This window comes from Halichoerus grypus, chromosome 7 (genome assembly GCF_964656455.1).
Source record: "Halichoerus grypus chromosome 7, mHalGry1.hap1.1, whole genome shotgun sequence".
Classification (NCBI taxonomy): Eukaryota; Metazoa; Chordata; class Mammalia; order Carnivora; family Phocidae; genus Halichoerus; species Halichoerus grypus.
In genome coordinates, this window is record NC_135718.1 from 155,259,738 (window position 1) to 155,279,066 (window position 19,329).

Consider the following 19,329-nt stretch of genomic DNA (forward strand, 5'->3'; position numbering starts at 1 on the left):
GTAAAAGAAAAAATGCTAATGTTTTTCCAAGTCCTCGGTCCTAGGAAACAGGAAATGGTGTTGTTTGTGTAGAGATGAGGTCTAGTCGGGTCGTTCTTCAGACCACACGGAAGCCTCCCGCCCTTGGACGGGGCTGCTGTGCGGACTTTGCCGTCCATCAGCCATGTGACTCTGCGCTCGCGCCCCATCTCTGACGCCGTGTCCTCCTATTTTAAATTGGGGTTCGGGCTGATAATAACTAAGACCTGTGTGTGTAGAGTTTATGGAACACTTCAGCCATGTTGGCTCAGTTTATCATGCATAGCTTCCTGGTGTTGCTCTGTGTCTCGGTTTCTTCCTCTGTAAAATGGGGACATCCTAGTCCCTGCCTAGTGGGTTTGTGGGGAGGAGTAACTGAGATGCGCGTGAAGTGCTCAGACCCGCGCCTCCTTGGGCCTCCCGACCACCTGAGGGTAAGGATTTATGTCTCCCACCCAATAGATAATGAAGCATTTATTCCTAAACTCACTAACTGGAAGAATAGGGTTGAGCCTGCAGGCTTCCCCATTTCAGCTGCTCACTCCTCACCGACACCGAGACACATGTCGGAGGCCATCTGCCCCGGCGTTCCGCGGCTCGCCAGCCTTCCAGGGAGGACTCGTGTGGAGCGGGGGCTCTGCTGGCCGTCCTAACTGCCGAGGGAGGGTTTTTCTCCCGTTTTTCTGCGAGGCCTTCCTTGGAAGCTAAGCACCCAGGAAAACGGAAGAATTCACCCATCCGGAGAAGCCGGCAGTGGTGTGCACTCTGCAGAGAGAGCCGGGGCGGTGGGGGCGCGTCCCGAGCGCCCCCTCCCTCGTCCGGGAGGCTCCTGTCCACTCCGGGGCCCGACAGACCCCGCCTCCGCTGCTCACCTGGACACTCACCATCTCCAGCGTCCGCTCACCACCACCTGCTTCCTTTCAGGCCAGGAAGCACCAGAAGTGGGCAATTAAGTCATCGAAAACCATTTTCACCATGGATTTTTACTGAACAAAAGAGCAGTGTTTATGTCACTTAGACATTTCTGAGAAGACTTAGCTGTTCTTTTAAAAACATCACTTCAGCGCCAATGAAAAATATAATCCAGCCTTGGTAATAAATTTTTAAAACATACACACACAAAAGTTATCAGCCTGCAAAACTGCTTCCCAGGCCTTCCCACACGCCTCAGCCTTTTAACAATGTCCCATCTGCGACGTCAGTCTGAGAAAGCTGGTTTCGTTAAAATCTTTTCTGGCTGGTGACTCGGTTTCTTCCCGGCTGTCCGACGGACGTCCAGGCCCCGGGCCCGTGGGCCTGGGCCAATTTGCATGTTTCACAGAAAGGGGAACAGGTCATCAAAAAGCTGTTTAGCTTAATAAGAAAGGTTTCCTCTCGCTCTTGTTCCTAATTGCCGAAGATGTCTGTGTTTGGATGAGAACTTTGTCCCCTGCCATCTGGATGCCATCGATGCGTCCGGCTCAGTGGACGGCCGGTGGTGCCAGTGGTCTGCATGCGGGTGGATGCCCGTGGCACGTGCCGGAGTGCGCAGTGGCCTCACACCCAAATGTCTTCACTGATTTTCAGACACTGCTTTGAAATGGTGTCAGCTTTAAGCCAATTACATTTACGTGTAAAATTACAGTGTAAATGTTTTTGGCCATTTGAAAAAGGACATTTGGGCTGGCGGAGGCCTCACTCCGTTTGTGGGAAAGACATTTCCTCTAAGCGGCCTTTTAAAATCTCCAGCTGATAGGAAATCTGTTCAGTCTCCGAATCCAGGAAAGGTGCCCTGTGCAGTAAGAGGAAGTCTCAGGTGGAGCGTGGAGCTCTGCTCGTCCACAGGGCGCCCCGGCCCCCGGGTCTGGGGGATGCGGTCCAGGGGCAGTCTGAAATAATTAAGAAAGAAACAGCTCCGGCCTGTCCGCTGTGTCCGAGACGGGAGTCCTAGGGGATGAATTGTAATCCTCCTTTCTAAGAGTTCATGAATCAGTGAAGAAACACCACATCTCGGCAGAACCGTGTCCTTATAAGGTAGACTGTATCGGCCCACACGAAAAACAGAGTATGTGAGACTAGGAAAACGAACCTGGTAGCCACTTGCCTTATTTGTCTTTCCCCAGATCAAGAATGCTGCGGCCAACGTCCTCCGGGAAACGTGGCTGATCTACAAACACACGAAGCTGCTGAAGAAGATCGACCACGCCAAAGTCAGGAAGCACCAGCGGAAGTTCCTCCAGGCCATCCACCAGTGAGTACGCAGGGTGCCCGCCAGCCTGAGCCTCTGTCAGGACCTCCCTGACCCAGAAACACGGAAGAAAGCCGTGTGGGGCACCCGACAAGCACCGGGGGCCGTGAGCCGGGCCCAGATTGGTTGGTTTCTCCATTTATGGCACCCACAGCCAGTGGGCCCCAGACAGGTCGCTAAGGCAGGGAGAAGGGTAAGAGCCTGCGGGACACCCCAGTCCCCCTGACACACACAGCCCCCACATGGCACTTGGGAGCAGAGCCGACTGTGGTCAGCGTCTCCAGAAGAGAGGCACTTGAAAGTAGGGTGGAGAAGTAGGGAGGAAGGAGATCTGGGGAGGAGGGCATTCAAGCAGCACCAAAGCAGGGAGAAGGCCTGACAGCAGCGCGTGAGGAGGTGGAAGTCACAGCGTGGAAATGAGATTTGCTTTCCTGGGGACCTTGGGCAGCCTGTGATGGAGGCCCTGTGATAGAGGCCCCGTGATCGAGGCCCCCGTGATCGAGGTCCTGTGATCGACTCCTCCATGATCTAGGCCCTGTAATCAAGGCCCCCGTGATCGAGGGCCCCCGTGATCGAGGCCCCCGTGATCGAGGTCTCCATGATCGAGGCCCCCGTGATCGAGGTCCTGTGATCGACTCCTCCATGATCTAGGCCCTGTAATCAAGGCCCCCGTGATCGAGGGCCCCCGTGATCGAGGCCCCCGTGATCGAGGTCTCCATGATCGAGGCCCCCGTGATCAGGCCCATGTGATCGAGGTCTCCATGATCGAGGTCTCCGTGATCGAGGTTCCGTGATCGAGGTCTCCATGATCGAGGCCCCCATGATCGAGGCCCCATGACCGAGGCCCCGTGATCAAGGTCTCCGTGATCGAGGTTCCGTGATCAAGGCCCGGTGATCGAGGCCCCCCTGATCGAGGCCCCGTGATAGAGGTCCCGTGATCGAGGTCCCGTGATCGAGGTCCCCATGCTGGGTTCTCCGTGATTGAGGTTCCATAATGGAGGTCTCCGTGATTGAGGCCCCCATGATCGAGGCCCCGTGATCGATGTCCCATGATCGAGGTCCCCATGCTGGGTTCCAGAGTCAGGCGCATCGAGCAGATGTGGAATCCGCACTTGGGGCTAAGCTGTCGTGGGCACTTGGGGAGTCTGGCTCTCACGACTCTTTCCCACAGACTGAGGAGCGTCAAGATGGAGCAGAGGAAGCTGAGCGACCAAGCCAACACCCTGGTGGACCTTTCCAAGGTGAGTGGCGGAACCTGGAGCATTCTTAGGCCCTGACACTTGGCCCTCCCCTGTGGCTGCGAGGACCCGGCCACGTCCCAGCTACGCAGTGTGGGGCCAGGAGAGCAACGACAGCCCCTCCTTGGGGAAAGGAGTCCAGGGTCGAGTTCCTGACGGGAGTTCTATTGATGGAAATCCCGGTCAGCGCGGCCGTGGGTCCGTCCGTGTCTGTGGCTCAGTAGCCTCCTCATCTTGAGGCTGTGCGGCGACGCCCCAAGAATGAACTCGGGCTTGCACAGGGGGGCAGCCTGCCGGGCCCACCTGGGGACGCGGGGGCCACGCTGCCTGGCACACGGTAATGCCTGGCAGTTCATTTACTCGCCTCCTCTAATCCTTACAGACCAGCTTTTCTGACCCCAATTGGTGGTGGGGGGTGCGTTTCTTTACTTCTCAAGAGGCAGGTCCCCATGGTGAGCATGAAGGTGCCAAAAAAGAGAACCCTCCCTGGGAGCCCCGGGACTGACGCCACGCCGCCACTCTGCACTTCTAACTCAGACTGCCATAAATACCGTGAAGAAACTCGCCTCTCCTCTTGCAAGCTGTAGCAACCAAGAACGGAAGGCCACCCTGCTGGCCGAGCTGGGTTGCTCCCCCCCCCGCAACCCCTCCCCTCACGGCCCCTCCATAAAGATTGTACATCAGCCTGGGGCCAGGCTAGCAGAACATTCCAGCAGATGTCAATTATCATAATGGAACCCGTTCCCTGGGTGAGCAGAGAAACTCCCTCCGGCAAATTAGCACCCTTTGAAAAGAGGTGCAATCAGAGAAATTGCCAGTTGTCAGGCCACGTGCAGGCGCCTTGTTCGATGAAGGGATCAAGCCCCAGCAAGGACCTCCCCAGCCGGGGGGGGGGACTGGGGGCAGAGACGCACAGGTGCAGGGAGGTCCTCGGGCCTGTGTGCCTGGGCCAGGCCCTGCAGTGGAGCCGGGCCCCAGAGCCTGGACGTGGGGGGACGGGTGGGGAGACTGGGCTGTGGGAGGGAAGCCCCCGGGGCCTTGGGTACAGAGTTAACATGCTTGGGTATCAGGAAGCACTAGACAGGTTTACAAATGGAGGCCTTTCTTAGAATGACAGAAGGAAGCCTCATTCTAGAGCCTCAGGGCACCTGGCCAGACTCGAGGAAGGGGCCACAGAGAACAGAGGACGGGCCACGGGCAGCCCTGACGCCCCGGCGGGGCGGGGGGGGACACGCCTCACCCTCTCCTCTCTCTCCTGTGCAAGAGCTTGCTTCAGGTCTGTCCCCTGCTGTCCCCTCCCCACTGTGGCTTCTGTCTCCCGGGCAGACCCTGGCGCCCCTGTCCAGAGAGTGCTCTGGCCACAGGTGAGGACGCACTGGCCTTCTGGTGATCTTAGCTCCGAACTCTCAGAGATGAGGTGACTGGCCAGTCGGGTCACGAGTCTGCACTCAGACCAGCCAGCTGTGGCCAGGAAGAGGGTGGTGCCGGGCAGACCTGGCCGGGGACCCACCCAGCGCCACGCGGGAATACCCGGCCTAATGCCATGCCCCCAGACTTTCTCCTACAAGCAGCGGGCTCTCCTGCCTCCCTCTCAGCTGGCAGGACTCACTGTCGCTGATGTTCTCCCGGGAACATCAGGCCAACGGACTTTCCAGCCTGTGTTGGTTCAGTACCACCCACAGCGCCTCACAGAGATGCGGCCCCGTGAAGAGCAGGCCCGCTCAGTGAATCATGTGGGGACCGAAACCCCGTCAGTAATCTGCCGCGAGCCACCTGGAAGGAGAGGTGTGCAGGGAAGGGTGAGGGGGGCCTCTGCAGGGCTGCCGTGGGGACAGGGGCGAGCCCAGGAGAGGGGGGCTCTGCCTCCACCCACTCTTTCCCTCCCGGAGACTCACCCAGGGCCCTGGCTGCACCTCAGTGTATTTGGGTCATATGCCCCCTCCCCCCACCCTGCACCTTGTCCCCAACCACGGAGCAGGGGACACGGCTGTGTTCTGTCTGCCCTGCATTCTCCAGGCTCGCCACCTTCCCACCCCTGCTCTTCGGTCCTCGATAGATCAAGAAAATGGCACACGGCCTCCAAATATTATTTGCTAGATGGAACAGCGATCTTACAGGGTGGCATTGCTGGAGGACTTGGGTCTTTATTTGCTAGCTTCGATTTCTTTCATTGGAACGTAAACATAATTCCTAGCATCCGAGGCTCAAGGAACCAATAAGACAGTGTCTGTGGAAGAGCTTTGTAAACTATATGGAGGTTTTGCAAATGGTAGTCCTCATTATGAATACAGATGAGGAAGCCAAGATCCAAAGGCACAAAGTGGCCGCCCTGAGGTCGGGCAGCTGGTCAGCGGCCGCTTGGGGGGCCGAGACCCAGGGGCCCGGGCCCCAGCCAGGCAAATGAGTGAGTGGTCTGGACGTCCGGCAACAGTGTGCCCCTCGATGGAGGTTCTGGATTGTTAACGAGTGAAGGCAGCCCTTTCACTTCCGAAGTCTGGTCTCCCGCCCGCCCGCCGGGGGCATCCTGCGCTCCCAGGCTGAGCTGCCTTCCTCCTACTTCTGGATGGCCCCTTCCCCACCCCCTCTCCGGCCCTCTTACTTTGCCACCTTCCTTTACTCTGCTTTCCCCTCTCACCTCCATCCCTACTCCGGGGCCGCGGCTCCAGGGGTTTCTGCGTCTGCTGAAGTAACTTGGAGTTTCAGGCCAATAGGATCAGGATGTTACGGGCAGAGGACCAGAAGCCCCAAGGGCCACGTTACCTGGGAGGGGGCGGGGGGTACAGAGCAACGGCCACCATGGCAGCCACAGGGACTGGGAGCCACGGGCTGCGGGCTCACACGGCGCTCACACGGCGGTCCCTCGTTGATTTACGGCAAAGCAGAGCTGTCACCTAGGTGAGCGCTCTCTGGGCCAACCCGGAAGCCAAACTATCATCAGAAAGTGGCCCGATGAGGGAGAAGTGGGACCCTGGGACGGGACTGGGAGTGCACCTGCGGGAGGTGGGCATGGAGCTCAGGTGGCTTGGTCGGCCGTTAAAGGAGCGGGATTTGAGGGGTGTGTGTGGACTCAGTGGGGCTCTGTGCTGGGGCGTGGGGGGCACCCAGGTGTGTGGTCAGGCAGCCGGAGGGAATGGTGCCTGGGCCTGAGGCCCCCCCTTCAGCTCTGCTCTGACCCAGTTTTATGACTTAACTCTCAGAAGGCAAGTTTATTGGCTTCCTTTTAAGTTTCATTTGTGTTTCAGCTCCCTGGGGGCTCCCCCGTTTGCCCCCTGCCCTCACGGCCTCCTGCAGGGGTCACTCCCAGGCAGCCCTGGGCTGGGCCCTCGGGCTCTTCCTTCCTTCCCTTCAGCCACACGGGTCTTGTTGGTAAACACTGAGAACCTTTCTAGGTACCTGGGAACAATTCGTGGTGTGAAACATCTCTCCCCATCAGTGGGTTTCCTACCTTGGGCCCAGGATGGGAGGGACCCATGCCAGCCTCACTCATCCGTTTGTTCCACTGACATCTTTCAGGGACAGGCCCCTGCCCCCCACCCCCCCTAGGTGTGATTATGTATGTTTGTGTGTCTGTTAGTTGAGCATCTCCTACGAGCTGGTGCTGTTTTAGGCCCTTGAGACACATCAGTAAAACAGCAGGCGAAGGTCCAGGCCCTGAAGGAGGGTCCCTCCTGGTGGGTGACGGCAGCCCATCCCCAGGGGCAGCAGAATTTGCTAGCGCAAAAGAAGGTGGGAGGAGGGGCGCCTGGGTGGCTCAGTCGTTAAGCGTCTGCCTTCGGCTCAGGTCGTGATCCCAGAGTTCTGGGATCGAGTCCCACATCGGGCTCCCTGCTCGGCGGGAAGCCTGCTTCTCCCTCTCCCACTTCCTGTGCTTGTGTTCCCTCTCTCACTGTCTCTCTCTGTCAAATAAATAAATAAAATCTTAAAAAAAAAAAAAAAAGAAGGTGGGAGGAAAAGGGGACAGTTGAGCAGGTTAGCAGGACTGGGAGTGGGGGTGGGGTGCAGTATGAAGCAGGGCACAGGAGATGGGGCAGGTCACTGGGACTCGGGGAGACAGCGGTGAGGCGGGAGGTTTGCTGGGGGGCCCATTTGGGAGTGAAGGAGGCAGGACAGGGCGGGGGGGGTCTGAACCGCGACAGATGGACAAAGGCCTCAGCCGGCCTGCGGGAGCTCTGGGGGAGGACTGGGCCTGCAGGGATGTCCCAGATGGGGCAGCAGACCTCCCCGGGGACCAGGCAGTGGGGAGGGGCTGGGACCACGCGCAGCAGCTGCGTGTGGATGCGGAGCCGGCCGGCGGCGAGTCCCTGCGTCCGGCGTCTCTTCTGGCTGCCGTGCTGGACACAGCCGACCGGCGATAGCGTGGTGACCACGTGTGGTTATCACTCCTGTTTTATAAGGCAGCCAGGGTTCAGACTCGGCAAGTCCCCACGCCGTCCACAGCCCAGCACGGTGCCTTCTCGCGCAGCCTCTGAGCCCCGAGGTCGGGTCAGCAGGGACATGAGGACCCGCCAGGACTCGCCCGTCTGCTTCCCCGTGACACGGGCTTCCTGGCGGGTGTTGCTGCCGCCCCCCCAGCCCCTGCGCCTCCAGGTCCTCTCCTGGGTGGGCCAGACCCTGTGCGCTGGTGTGGACCTCGCTCTCGGTGTGCTTTGGGAGCACCTCACCTTCACGTCGCAGGCCCCCCTGCGGTGACCTGTGGTGCCCCGTCTCCCCGTCTCTCCATACAGATGCAGAACATCATGTACGACCTGATCACAGAGCTCAACGATCGGAGCGAAGACCTGGAGAAGCAGATCGGCAGCCTGGAGTCCAAGCTGGAGCACCTGGCTGCGGGCTTCAGTTCCCTGCCCCTCCTCATCGCCGACGCCCTGCGCCAACAGCAGCAGCTCCTGTCGGCCATCGCCGAGGCCCGGGCCGGCCCCGCGGGCGCCACCCACACGCCCCCAGCCTCCGACAGCCCCCTCGGGGTCAGCTCCACCTCCTTCCCAACCCCGTACACAAGTTCAAGCAGTTGCTAGATAAGCCCCCCACTCCAGAAGCATTGCCCATAGGTCTTAAGATGCAAATCAACTCTCTCCTGGTCACTTTGCCATCAAGGACCCATCGGACCAGGGACCGTAAAGAGGAGAGACCGAGCTAATCACCCAACTCGTGTTCATTCAGCGTGCTTGGTTCAACATGCCTTGAAACCAGAAATCTAATCTCTGTTTAGGTGCCTCTGCTTGGGAGCAGGAAGAGGAGGTGAGAGGACGCGGGCCCCTGGCATCAGGGCTGGTGCAGAACAGAAATCCACGCTCCATCTCAGGTCTCACGTGGGGGGCGGGGGGCAGGTGCACGAGGCAGCCAACAGAGAAGGAGCCCAGAAGAGGGTCCCGGGGGGTGGCTTCAGGCTCGGGGGGGGGTCCCTCCCCACTGGGGCCTCAGGAAACCTCCCGGCGACAAAAGGCAGGAAGGGCAGCCACAACTTGCCGAAACAGACGTTCTTTCCTCCCGTACCTTAACCAGTCATAAAACCCAATTTAGACTAAAAAAAAAAAGACAAATAAAAAGCCAGATTTTCCTGTGTGTCTGCAAGCGTGCGCACACACACACCCCCACATCCAGCAGAGGTCTGTCCTCGTTTGAGTTTGACCCGAAGAGAAAGGGACCTGGTACCTCAGCCCGCACACAGTGGGCAGTAAATACGTGTGGAGTCGGTTTGAATCCGATCGTGGGTGCCTTCAGCTCAGGTACTTTGCTGGTTGGGCACATCCTGAGCGTCACTAAGATGCAGGCCCCTTCAGACAACGGCGCAGGTGCCCACCCTGGACGCGCACCGCCCTTGCTGGGTTTGAGATGAACGCCGAGCCGCACTTGTTGGCGTTCTAGAGAGATAAGCAGCCTTCTCAAACTGACAGCCTGTGCAGAATTTTCTCCTTATATCCAAACCGCTGTGTTGCGGTGGAGCAGGTGACCCACGTGTGTGTGTACGGGGAGGGGGCGTGCGCACACAGGTGCAGCCCAGGGAGGCCCCCGTGAGGAGGAGCGTGGTCTGGGGATCCGCTCAGCCACCCTCATCCAGCAGCGGTGCTCCCACCCCAGGCGTTAGGAGCGCAGGGGGGTCCAGTGCCGCCCCCCGAGAGCTGCTGAGCTGGGACACGTGGTCGTGAGTGGCCCATGTGGCCCCTTCTCCCCGACCTGAGACCACCTCAGAATGAAAGAATCTGAGGATGAGGGAGCCCTTAGGGAGGCTTGTGGGTAAGGTGAGGTGACGGATCTGTCAGCAGCCCGTTCCTACTGTGCCATGTTAATCTTGGTGCAAAAACCGTTCGAATTTGTCTCAAACTCCAAGAAACTTGAGAAACATCCAGACCCAGCGCAGTGCCCGGCATCGGGGATGAGGCACATGGACCCCATCTCTCATTGCTCTGTACGTGACCGTTCGCAACGTTCCTGTGTTTCGTCGCTCTTCTCGTCGTAGGGTCTTTGGCTGCAGCTGGTGGGGAGTTAGACGAGACGGTGTGGAATGTTTCATCTGCTTCGGGCAGAGCGTCACGGTGTCATCTGCGCATGGTTGTTCTGCGGGGCTTCGCTGTGCACGGGACATGTCACTTCCCTGACATCAGAGCTGGGCCAGGTCTTCTAGGGGCAAGGGGATCACTAGGTGGCAAAGGGTAGATGACCCTAGAGCCCAGCTACTCGTTCCAGAAGACCTGGTCTCTTGCTAAACTTCCTCTTTTATCTCCTTTTCCGGCCGTTGTTCCGCCCACGGTCTTGTCCCTGTCTTGGTGACTCCTGGGAGCATTTCCATTGGCTGTTTTGCAGACACCATACTTGCTGCTGGCTCTTTGTTTTTTCACTTGTTCCTTTAACTGTCGATTATCTGAAAGATCACCCTCCTTTTTTATGTCCCAAGAACGGTGCTCCCGTTTCAGTGACGTACAGCGGAATCGGGAAACAGATGTGCGCGCAGATGAAGTTACCGTGCAGGGTCTTTGCGGCCAGAGCTCCATCTCACAAGGGGGAGGCCGCAGGCAGGTGGCCCTGCATGCGCCCGTCCTGGTCGCTGACCCGCAGCCCTCCCCACTCCCTCCTGTTCACCGTCTCCGTTCTGTGTGCACACATACAGGGATTTAGTCTTAACCTCAAAAAAATGACGCGCAAGATGCCGCTGACCCGCCCAGGTCGGTGGGTGACTGTAGGCCCTCATTCACGCTGTACACCTCAGTGAACCCTGAAGACCAGGCCAGCAGCCCTGGTAGGGGGGGCGCTGGCATGCCGGGACACGTGGGCATCCGTGGCACGACATGGCCTATTGGTAGTGCGACAGCTGGTGTGGTTAACAGCGGTGATCACACCTGCTTCCTGGCCTCGCGATGTAGCCGGGAGGCTGCTTCTCTGTCCTAGTGTTTCAGCTTTGTGTGGGGAAGTGATCCGTTCTCCAGGAGTGCAATCAACCCCGATGACCTCAGTATTGATTACCCAAAGTGTAGGCCCCTCCAGGCTTTCTCCCTACAGCCCATCTTCTGGTTAATTCCACTGTGCCTCAGCATCACGGTCAGATGGAAAACGGCAGCAGGTGCCTTCTTGCTCCTTATTCTCAAGTTTAGTGGCGGAGGAGGTTCGTTAGCTACTCGAGAATTGGCTATATGTCAAAACCATTCGTTACAATAACCTCGCTCTAATACTGAACTGATTGAGTTCTGCCCACTCCTGGAAGCCCGGCCCGGTGGCAGAACCCCGCTATGACTTTTCTGATAACTTAGTGACAGGTAAGATACCCTAATGGTCCCGAAAATATCTAGACACTTGAATAAAAACTGCAGAGCCACCCCTCATCATGTAAGCCATACTCTAGCCTCATGTACTGTAAAGCCAGGGACGTACTGTGATACTTTAAGACCACTGGTCTCCGTGGAATTTCAGGACATAGTATCAGCTGGTAAATTTTACCAGACTAGGGGCTCCGTCCTCCTTAGACTGAAGTCCAAATACAAATCTGCACCTTTGGGTCAAAGGCCACCCATGTCTGATCATCATCAATAAATTGTCATAAAGTGTCTGAACTGCTCTTGCCCTGCTCCTAATATGCAGCTTCATGACATCATATCTCTAAAAATGCTTCACGCAGTGCAGGGGAGCAAGAGGGGTGAGGCCCTGGGTCGCCACCGACTTCTGGCAGGTGCCGGACTGAGCAGGAAGCCCATAGGCCAGAGGCACGGAGAGCGCAGGCACCAGCGAACTCCAAGCGAGCGCCTGCAGCTCTTGTTATTTATTAAAGGCCGAGAAGGAACAGCACTGAAGAAATCGTGATTCTAATATATTTGAGGACTCCCCCCCACCTTAGATTTTCAGTGTGAGTGAAGGAAGGAAAAAGGAAGAAAGTTAGAGATACAGAATCAGAGGAAATAAGCACTCAGGCTGGGCCCACGTCTTCGGCCGATTAATGTAGCCTCCTCACACCTCGGTTTCTCTGTGTGTGCCGCGAAGACGAGAGTTACTGTCCCGGAGCACGATGTACTTGGCAGACCTGACGGGGCGTCAAGAGCAGCCAGACCATGTTCCCGTCCCAGCCCCACCCGCGGTGCCCCTGAATGTCCTCAGGAGTTACCAGAAATCATCGGTCTGTGTCAGCTGGGGGGTGAGCGCAGTGTGAGCAACGCGGGGCTGGCACACAGGCCCTCTCCCCCGTAGGGTGTCCCTCCACCAACAGTGCTCCCCAAATTAGGAGTCATGTTTCGTCCCAGAGAAGACGGTGTTACTCGCACAAGCGAGGGACTAGGAGGTCGCTGCGCTGTAAGTCGCTGCTTTCAAGTTCTCAGATACGTCCCCAGTCTACACAGTCGGGCTACTTCCCTGGAAAGCGGAGTAAGGATCCGCTAGTGTCCGCCGCACCGCCCCCGTGGATGCGGCGGCGCTGGGCTTCGGCACCTTAGACAGTGGTCTGCCGGCCTCCGGGTCCGCGTCGGGCAGCCCCCCACCACGGCCGGCCAGTGTGGCCACGACCCGGGCGTTATCCCTTCTTCTCTGCGGCCACCGAAGTAAGCGTGGAGTGGGAACGGGGCCACCGATGCCACTAGGGAATGCGGGTGGAATGTGGGTGAGTGCCTGTCATCCTGAAAGCTCGTGCCAGGCTGCGCGGGTAGAAGTTACCATGAAACTCCCGGCCGACAAGTCACGCGTAGATTTTGTACCAAGATAGGTGGACGCGGTTCACGGAGCAGGGGGTGAAAAGGTACCCAGGTGGAGAACGCCCGTGGCTGTGACCTGTTGTTCTTAGGCCAGCACTGCAGACACCCCAACGTGAACTGGAGTTCCTTCTGAACAAAACCGTTATCAAAGCTTCAACGTGCAGCCTCCCAATCTAGGTGCCAAGTGCTGTGCGAAAGCTGTTCACATGCCTGAGAAGCGCATTCTGGAAGCCGTATCTTGGGCCTGGACCCCGTGTCGAAACGAAAGAAATGTTGTGACCAGCCAAGCTGGTGGAGGAAAAGCGCAAAATTCAACACGAACCTGTAGTTAGGATCCCAAAGAAATGTTGAATTTATAGCCAAAAAAAAGAAAGAAAGAAAGAAATCAGTGACAAATCTGACTGGAAGAGCCAACATCCAGGTCCTCAGAGGAAGGACAGGGAGTAAATGACATTCTCTAGCTGTGTCACATGGTCTCAACCAGGACCAATCCACCCTCATCAGACATTTTAATGGCGCGATAACTCTCTTTGGTCCTGGACTCCGCGTTCTGCGCCGAGCAGGAGCGAACAATAGGAGAGAGCACATTTCCATGGTGAACTCGGAAACAAGTGTTTGTGTTCAGAATCATGTGAGCTTCGATCTGAATTTGCATCTTGCCTCTGTACTGCTTGCTATTTTTTAATGATAGGAGAAAGCATAACAGTTTATTTTAAATATGAAATATATTGCTATATTATAAAATATATTGTAACTTTCAATTAACATTTTGTATCCGACTAGTCTTCAGCAGGCCCAGTGTCCCTGCTCTCCCAACCACTGTTTCTGAGTACATATCACTGTGAGCGGCTGCCGGATGCCCAGACCCGGGGGCTCAGCCCCTGGAACTGCCATATTCTAATTCCCTCTGACATGCCCATTAGAGACAAAAGAACCGTGTTCCAAACTGAGAAGAATAGTTGTACCCGAAATTCCACCAAGCCATTTCAGAGGAGATTTTAAAAGCCATGACTCCCACAGTGGCTGCGCCGAGCCGGTTTAATCGATGTGCAGGTTCTTCCCGTGTAAATGCCAAGGTCCCGTTACGCAAGTGACAGGAGCCTCAAACTGAGCCACCCAGGTTTTCCTTTGGGAGTGTCAGAATTGGGCATAAGAATTGTGATGCAAAAGACTCAAAATTCTAGGCACTGTGCGCTTATCTCTGCCAGAGTCAAACCAGAATTGGAGCTTCACTTACTCAGGCCCAGTGAGACCCCAATGTGCAGACGAGCTCTTCTCAGCTGGCCGGACCCTAGAGGAAGCAGGCTTCCCCCCCCCGCCCCCGCCCCCGTTTATCTACGACTGGGGAGCATAGCTCCTGGGGGAGTGAGGGGGGAAGCAGGACACCCACAGCAAGACCCAGCAAAGTGCTGGGCTTCCCTGTCTGCTACTTTAGCCATTAGCTGCCAGGAAAGGAGCTCCAACCAAGGTGTTAACTTCATTGGCAGAATTGGGGGAAATTCTCTACTTGAGCAACTCATGAACTCCATTCCCTCCTTGTATGAATTGCAGTTGAGACACGTGCAGAATTTCTCACTTTCCTCCTCTGAATGACTATCTCTAGATGAAAACAGGAAGTGTTTAGTTACAGAACAAAGGTTTTCTAGAATCAGTGGGCCCCCTGGTGTGTTAGCATCACTCTGGGCTGATATTGCATGAGGGGAAACCGAGGAGCATCAGGGCACCTGAGCTTGTGTCTCTTTCCTTCTCAAACTGAAAATTCAGACAGCTAGACTGAGAGAGCAAGACAACAGGTTTTCTCCTGGGGAAGCCTGGGATCTTGTCAAACTCTGGTACTGGTTACTCTGAACGAGAAACATGCGAACACCCAGCTCCAGTCTGCGTGTGTAGCTGAGAGCTCGCTTGCACACACAGTTTATTTTTATTGAACAAAGTGCTCTCAGCGTCTGCTACTCCCCAATTACATGTGAGGCTGGTTCCATTAAAGCCATCAGAACTCCAGGGCACCTGTTTTTAGCAGGTTACTCACTCGCTGGGTAATGGAAATTAGTTTATTCTCAATTTTATAATTAACTGATGAATGTACTGGCGGTAATTGATTTGTCTCCTAATACTTTTCTGCTACTAAATAGAAGTGTCTTTTTTGGCTTTTTCTTCTAGCACTTCTCAGACTAAGACTTTTTCATTTATAGAGAGCAAATATATTCTGATTTCCCCCCTCGAAGTTATTATTCAGTCTAGATCAAGAAAACCAATGCAAATTCCTGATTGGGGGAAAGCAGACATCTCGACGGTATTTCAGATATGTGGCCGTGCACGAACCCTTGCTATTCAAAGTGAGGTCTACAGACCAGCAGAGTCGGCGTCACCTGGGAACTTAGAAATGCAGACCCTTGGGCCCCATGCCAGACCTGCTTAATCCAATTTGGCATTTTAACAAGATCCCCAAGTGATCTGTACACACATTAAATGCTGAAAAGCTCTGGCCTCACCACACCACACTGGTAACCAACACCATTAGTAGCTGGAAAATTAAACCATTTGTTCTTTGACCCTCATTTACAGAATCACTTGATGAAGTGGAGTCCTGTATGATCATAAGGATAAAAACAAACATCTTACAATTCCATTCGAAGTCATATAACGTGGCTGGTGTACAAAAGGGGCCAGCTATTTTCCGGTCTGTTTTTTAAAAAGCTTGCTTTGTAGCCTTGAACCACTTCGAAGTCCCTTTTTTGGTTTCTGGTTTTAGCCTATGCTGACAGGGCCATGGGAATATCAGGCGGCCCCCAGGGCAGGTGCCCCTGAAGGGTACCCAGTCCCTGCTCGGCACTGCACAGGAGTAGCTGCAGCTAGGCTCCTTCCTTGAGAAATTCAGCAACCCCCCCAATGAGGACTCTCCTCCCCAGAGGAAACCTCGCAAGAGAAGTTAGTTTAACCATCTAGAGACATTCCTAAACTCTTTTCAAACCAGTTCTCTTAATCATTACCCCAACCAGAGACACTCCAAGGTGAGCAAGGAAAAATGTGGACTGTGATATTCGCACCACAAATCGATATGTACCCAGAAACAGTTATGTTCTAAATCAATGGCTTTAACCTGTTCATTGTAAAAAGTGCCTTGGACTTCGATCTAAAGAGGTCAGTATAAATGTGTGTGTGTGTGTGTGTGTGTGACATATGCAGGCAAATATTCACATATTTGTACATGTAGGTGCACACACGTACCCACACACTCATATACAATATACACGCACACACACAAACGCTCCGTAACGTGTCATGTTGCTATTTGCAGGTTCATTTATTTTGTCTGGTCCTATGTTATTTGTTTAGTGACACCTTTACATAGAGAGGTTCTATTCAGAACATTGATGTATTTTTTGTTTGTTTTTTACTTTTTATTAAAAAGGTAAAGGATATTAAAAAAAAAAAAAGTCAAGTGCCTGAAGGTTTTGAATGGAATTGTGGTAAATTTTCTCAGGTCACCAAAGAGGAAACTGATCTTTCCTTTGGAAAATACTTTTCTGTTGCAGTGACTTTCGTTTTCCCTCGGTGGGAGTTGATAAATACCCACGGTTACAGTGATTGGGCAATTTTGTTGTGATCCTCTTTGTGGTCTCCATAAAGCAGCGCCACACTTGCTCAGGCCCACTCTTCGTCCCGCATCCGTGTCGGGAGGGCGTGGGCTTTACGCGCTGTGCGCAGCGGGGGCGTTAGGCCCACTGAATTGCAGGGGCAGGGTTCCGGTCAGTTCTAAATCATGTGTGCTTTCGATGCCCGCGCAGGAGGACACGTGGGAAGTTCCGTCCTCAGTCAGGTGGGAACCTGTCCTAGCGGCGGGCAGAGGGGCCCTAGGGGACGTTCTAGGCTCCTGCTTCCTGTCTTTCTGCAATAAACCAACCATCTGGACCAGTCGGCTTCTCTGCCTTAGCCAAAGGTCTCGCCTGCCCCGTGTGACAGTTGTAAGGGACCGACCTCCCCGGTGAGAAGCCCCCAGGGATCCGGGCACCGTCTCCAGGTTGCCACGTGCTCGAGGAGGCATTTCACTTCTTTAAGCCAACAAAACCTGTCCAGCTCCCTGCCCAGGTGGTGACAGCCTCATGACAGCCAGGGCCGTCCCTGACAGGGGATGCCCCGCTCACAGTATCAGTCAGAAGAGACATCACGAAGGCAGAGGGCGCCAGGAAGACGAAGGGTCTCTGCAGCTGTCCCCACAGATGCCCACAGCTGTCCCCACAGCTGTCCCCACACCTGTCCCCACAGCTGTCCCCACACCTGTCCCCGCAGCTGTCCCCGCAGCTGTCCCCACACCTGTCCCCGCAGCTGTCCCCGCAGCTGTCCCCACAGCTGTCCCCACAGCTGTCCCACACCTGTCCCCACACCTGTCCCTGCAGCTGTCCCCACACCTGTCCCCACACCTGTCCCCACCCCACGGATGCCCCCTCAATAGTTGCCACCTGGAAGTGGATGACAAGCATCCCGCCCAGGACCCCGTGGGGAGCCTGAGCCACCCGTGGGCCCAACGGGAGAGCAGGCCTGCGGTGTTCCCAGAGGGGGTGGCGGGCTGGCTCGCAGGCTGAGGCCCGGGCAGCGGCGCACATCAGGGCGGGGCTGAGTCTGGGGCCCCTGCCACCTCCCCTCACGCTGAGGCCAAGGAGCGGGGCCCTGGGAACGTCCCGGCGAAGGCTGGCGCGAGTGACGGCAGTAACTAAACACAAGGGAGCAGACTCAACCCAGCACCAAACGTGCCGCTGCCAAGTTCCTCTGATTGTGTTTTCTTCCTGCCCCAGGACTACAGTTGTGAAAACAGGAATTTTTAAAGGAGGAAATCTTAATTTAGATCGGAAACAGACCCCCCTGGAAAAGGCTGCTTCTTCAAGGCCGGGACTGCCCTGGTGTTGACGGAAGCGTCTGACTCAGGAGAGCGGCGCCCCAGCGGCGGGCACACAGCCCCAGCTCGCCACCGGCCAGCGGAGGGAGGGCGGCCCGCGGGACAGAGCTATGTCACACAGGGGACCAGCAGGTCCACGCACCCCTCATTCCACGGAGGTGAGCTGGGGCGCTCAACCTTTGCTTCACGCTGGAATCCACCCCCTCCCAGAAGCTTTTGGAAACACCAAGGTCGGTGCCCCCAACGCCTGGCGCCTCAGAAGGCAGAGTCGGGGTGCTGCTGGGCATTGCCTTGGAGCCCCCCGGCAGTCCCAAGAGGCACCCAGAGTTGAGCACTGGTCCAGGCCTGCGGAGGAGAGAGCCCAGCAGCCGGCCGGGCCGGTGCTCCCTGGGGTGCTACCCCCGAGGTGGCAGGAGCTCTGGGGTGAGGTTTGCATACAGACTGGGGTTTGCCTGCAGCTCTGTCCCCTCCCAGCTTCCCGCACGTCTCTTCCGTCCTGGGCCCGTGAGCTGCCGCTGGTTTGGCGTCCGGGCTCTCCAAGGCTGCCAGGGCTCTGGGGGCCGGGCTGCCCGGCCTCCCGCTTCGCCTGGCACACAGTCTGCCCGAGCACAGTGTCTTTCCTGGGCCTCCGCCCTGGGCAAAGATCGGGGCAGGGCCACCCCGACATTTTCATTAGGCAAAAGGTTAAGATTAAAAGAAACACGTCCCTGCTAGCTGGCGTCTCCCTAGACCAAACACAAAGATAGGGCAACCTGCCACGTTACACTCGTCGGTCTCTGCCTAACCACACTCACCCATTAAATAAAACGTTGTCTTCCGTCTGAACGAAAACCTGGCGCGTTATTACATTATGCGGAGCTGCGAAAGCTGGGAACTCGGAGGTGGGCCAGCTCCCCAAGCCGGTCGAGGCGGTGAACCCCGGGACCCCTGAGTGAGACTGCTCCCTGCTGGTCAGACCGCAGCGCAGCGCCCTGGGGCCGCAGGAGCCCCGGGCTCCCCCGGGAAACGGCTCCTGCCCGCCTGTTGAGCCCCTTACCTTCCACAGACGAAGTGGACAGAAGTGGTTTGGCCAAAATCAGAGAATTAGGGCAGAACCCGCCCCGGCACGTTGGTACGCCCCGGCGAGAGTGCTCCCGGGTGCTTGCCCAGCCGAGGCCTGCGCCGCGCCCCCCGCGGCCCGTCTTGGCTTCACCTCAGAGTCGGTATTGATTTTGCAAATGTCAGATAAAAATAAAAGGCCCCTGCTTCCCCCAGCACATGTTCACACCACACAGAAGACACACGCCCACACCGTCCAGCTCCTAAAAACAAGGATGTGCACATTGCTACCGGCTAAGTTAATTCATCACGTATTTTATACTCCAGAAGATTGATCATTTTCAAATTTATCTGCCTTTAGTTTAAAGAATTTAGAGCTAATACTTGCAAATCTACAAGAACCCCCACTGGTTAGGAAACATTAAACGAGATTATTAAAAGGATGCAATTCTATATCCAGCATTACGGTGGATTATGCTGATGGTGGTCCAGGTCATTAATCTTTATTTCAGTCAGTACTGCAAATAGTACATGAAGATCAGCCATAATCAGCTTAATCTTTTTTCTTTTTTTTTGTAGCGTGAATTTGCAATTTACACTTTATTTTTTCCAGGGACAAGTCACACCTAAAGCCTCTCTCTGTCTTTTTTAAGTAGGCTCCACGCCCAGCATGAAGCCCAATGCATGGCTTGAACTCACGACCCTGAGATCAAGACCTGAGCTGAGATCAAGAGTCCAGTGCTTAAC

At 55.9% G+C, this 19,329-nt stretch overlaps 1 protein-coding gene across 4 annotated transcripts in view; it reads left to right on the top strand.

Annotated features, from left to right (window-relative positions):
- The window catches only part of KCNN3 (potassium calcium-activated channel subfamily N member 3), a 133,664-nt gene extending 124,625 nt beyond the window's left edge, over nt 1–9,039 (top strand). For 3 of the 4 annotated variants that reach the window (XM_078078600.1, XM_078078602.1, XM_036086756.2), the window contains 3 exons: nt 2,121–2,248; nt 3,417–3,486; nt 8,208–9,039. In XM_078078600.1, coding sequence (XP_077934726.1) covers nt 2,121–2,248; nt 3,417–3,486; nt 8,208–8,498 — 489 coding nt within the window. In that variant the 3' untranslated portion in view covers nt 8,499–9,039. The remainder of the gene's footprint in view (nt 1–2,120; nt 2,249–3,416; nt 3,487–8,207) is intronic. The other variant, XM_078078601.1, reaches the window with a different exon arrangement.
- Nucleotides 9,040–19,329: the final 10,290 nt, after the last annotated feature.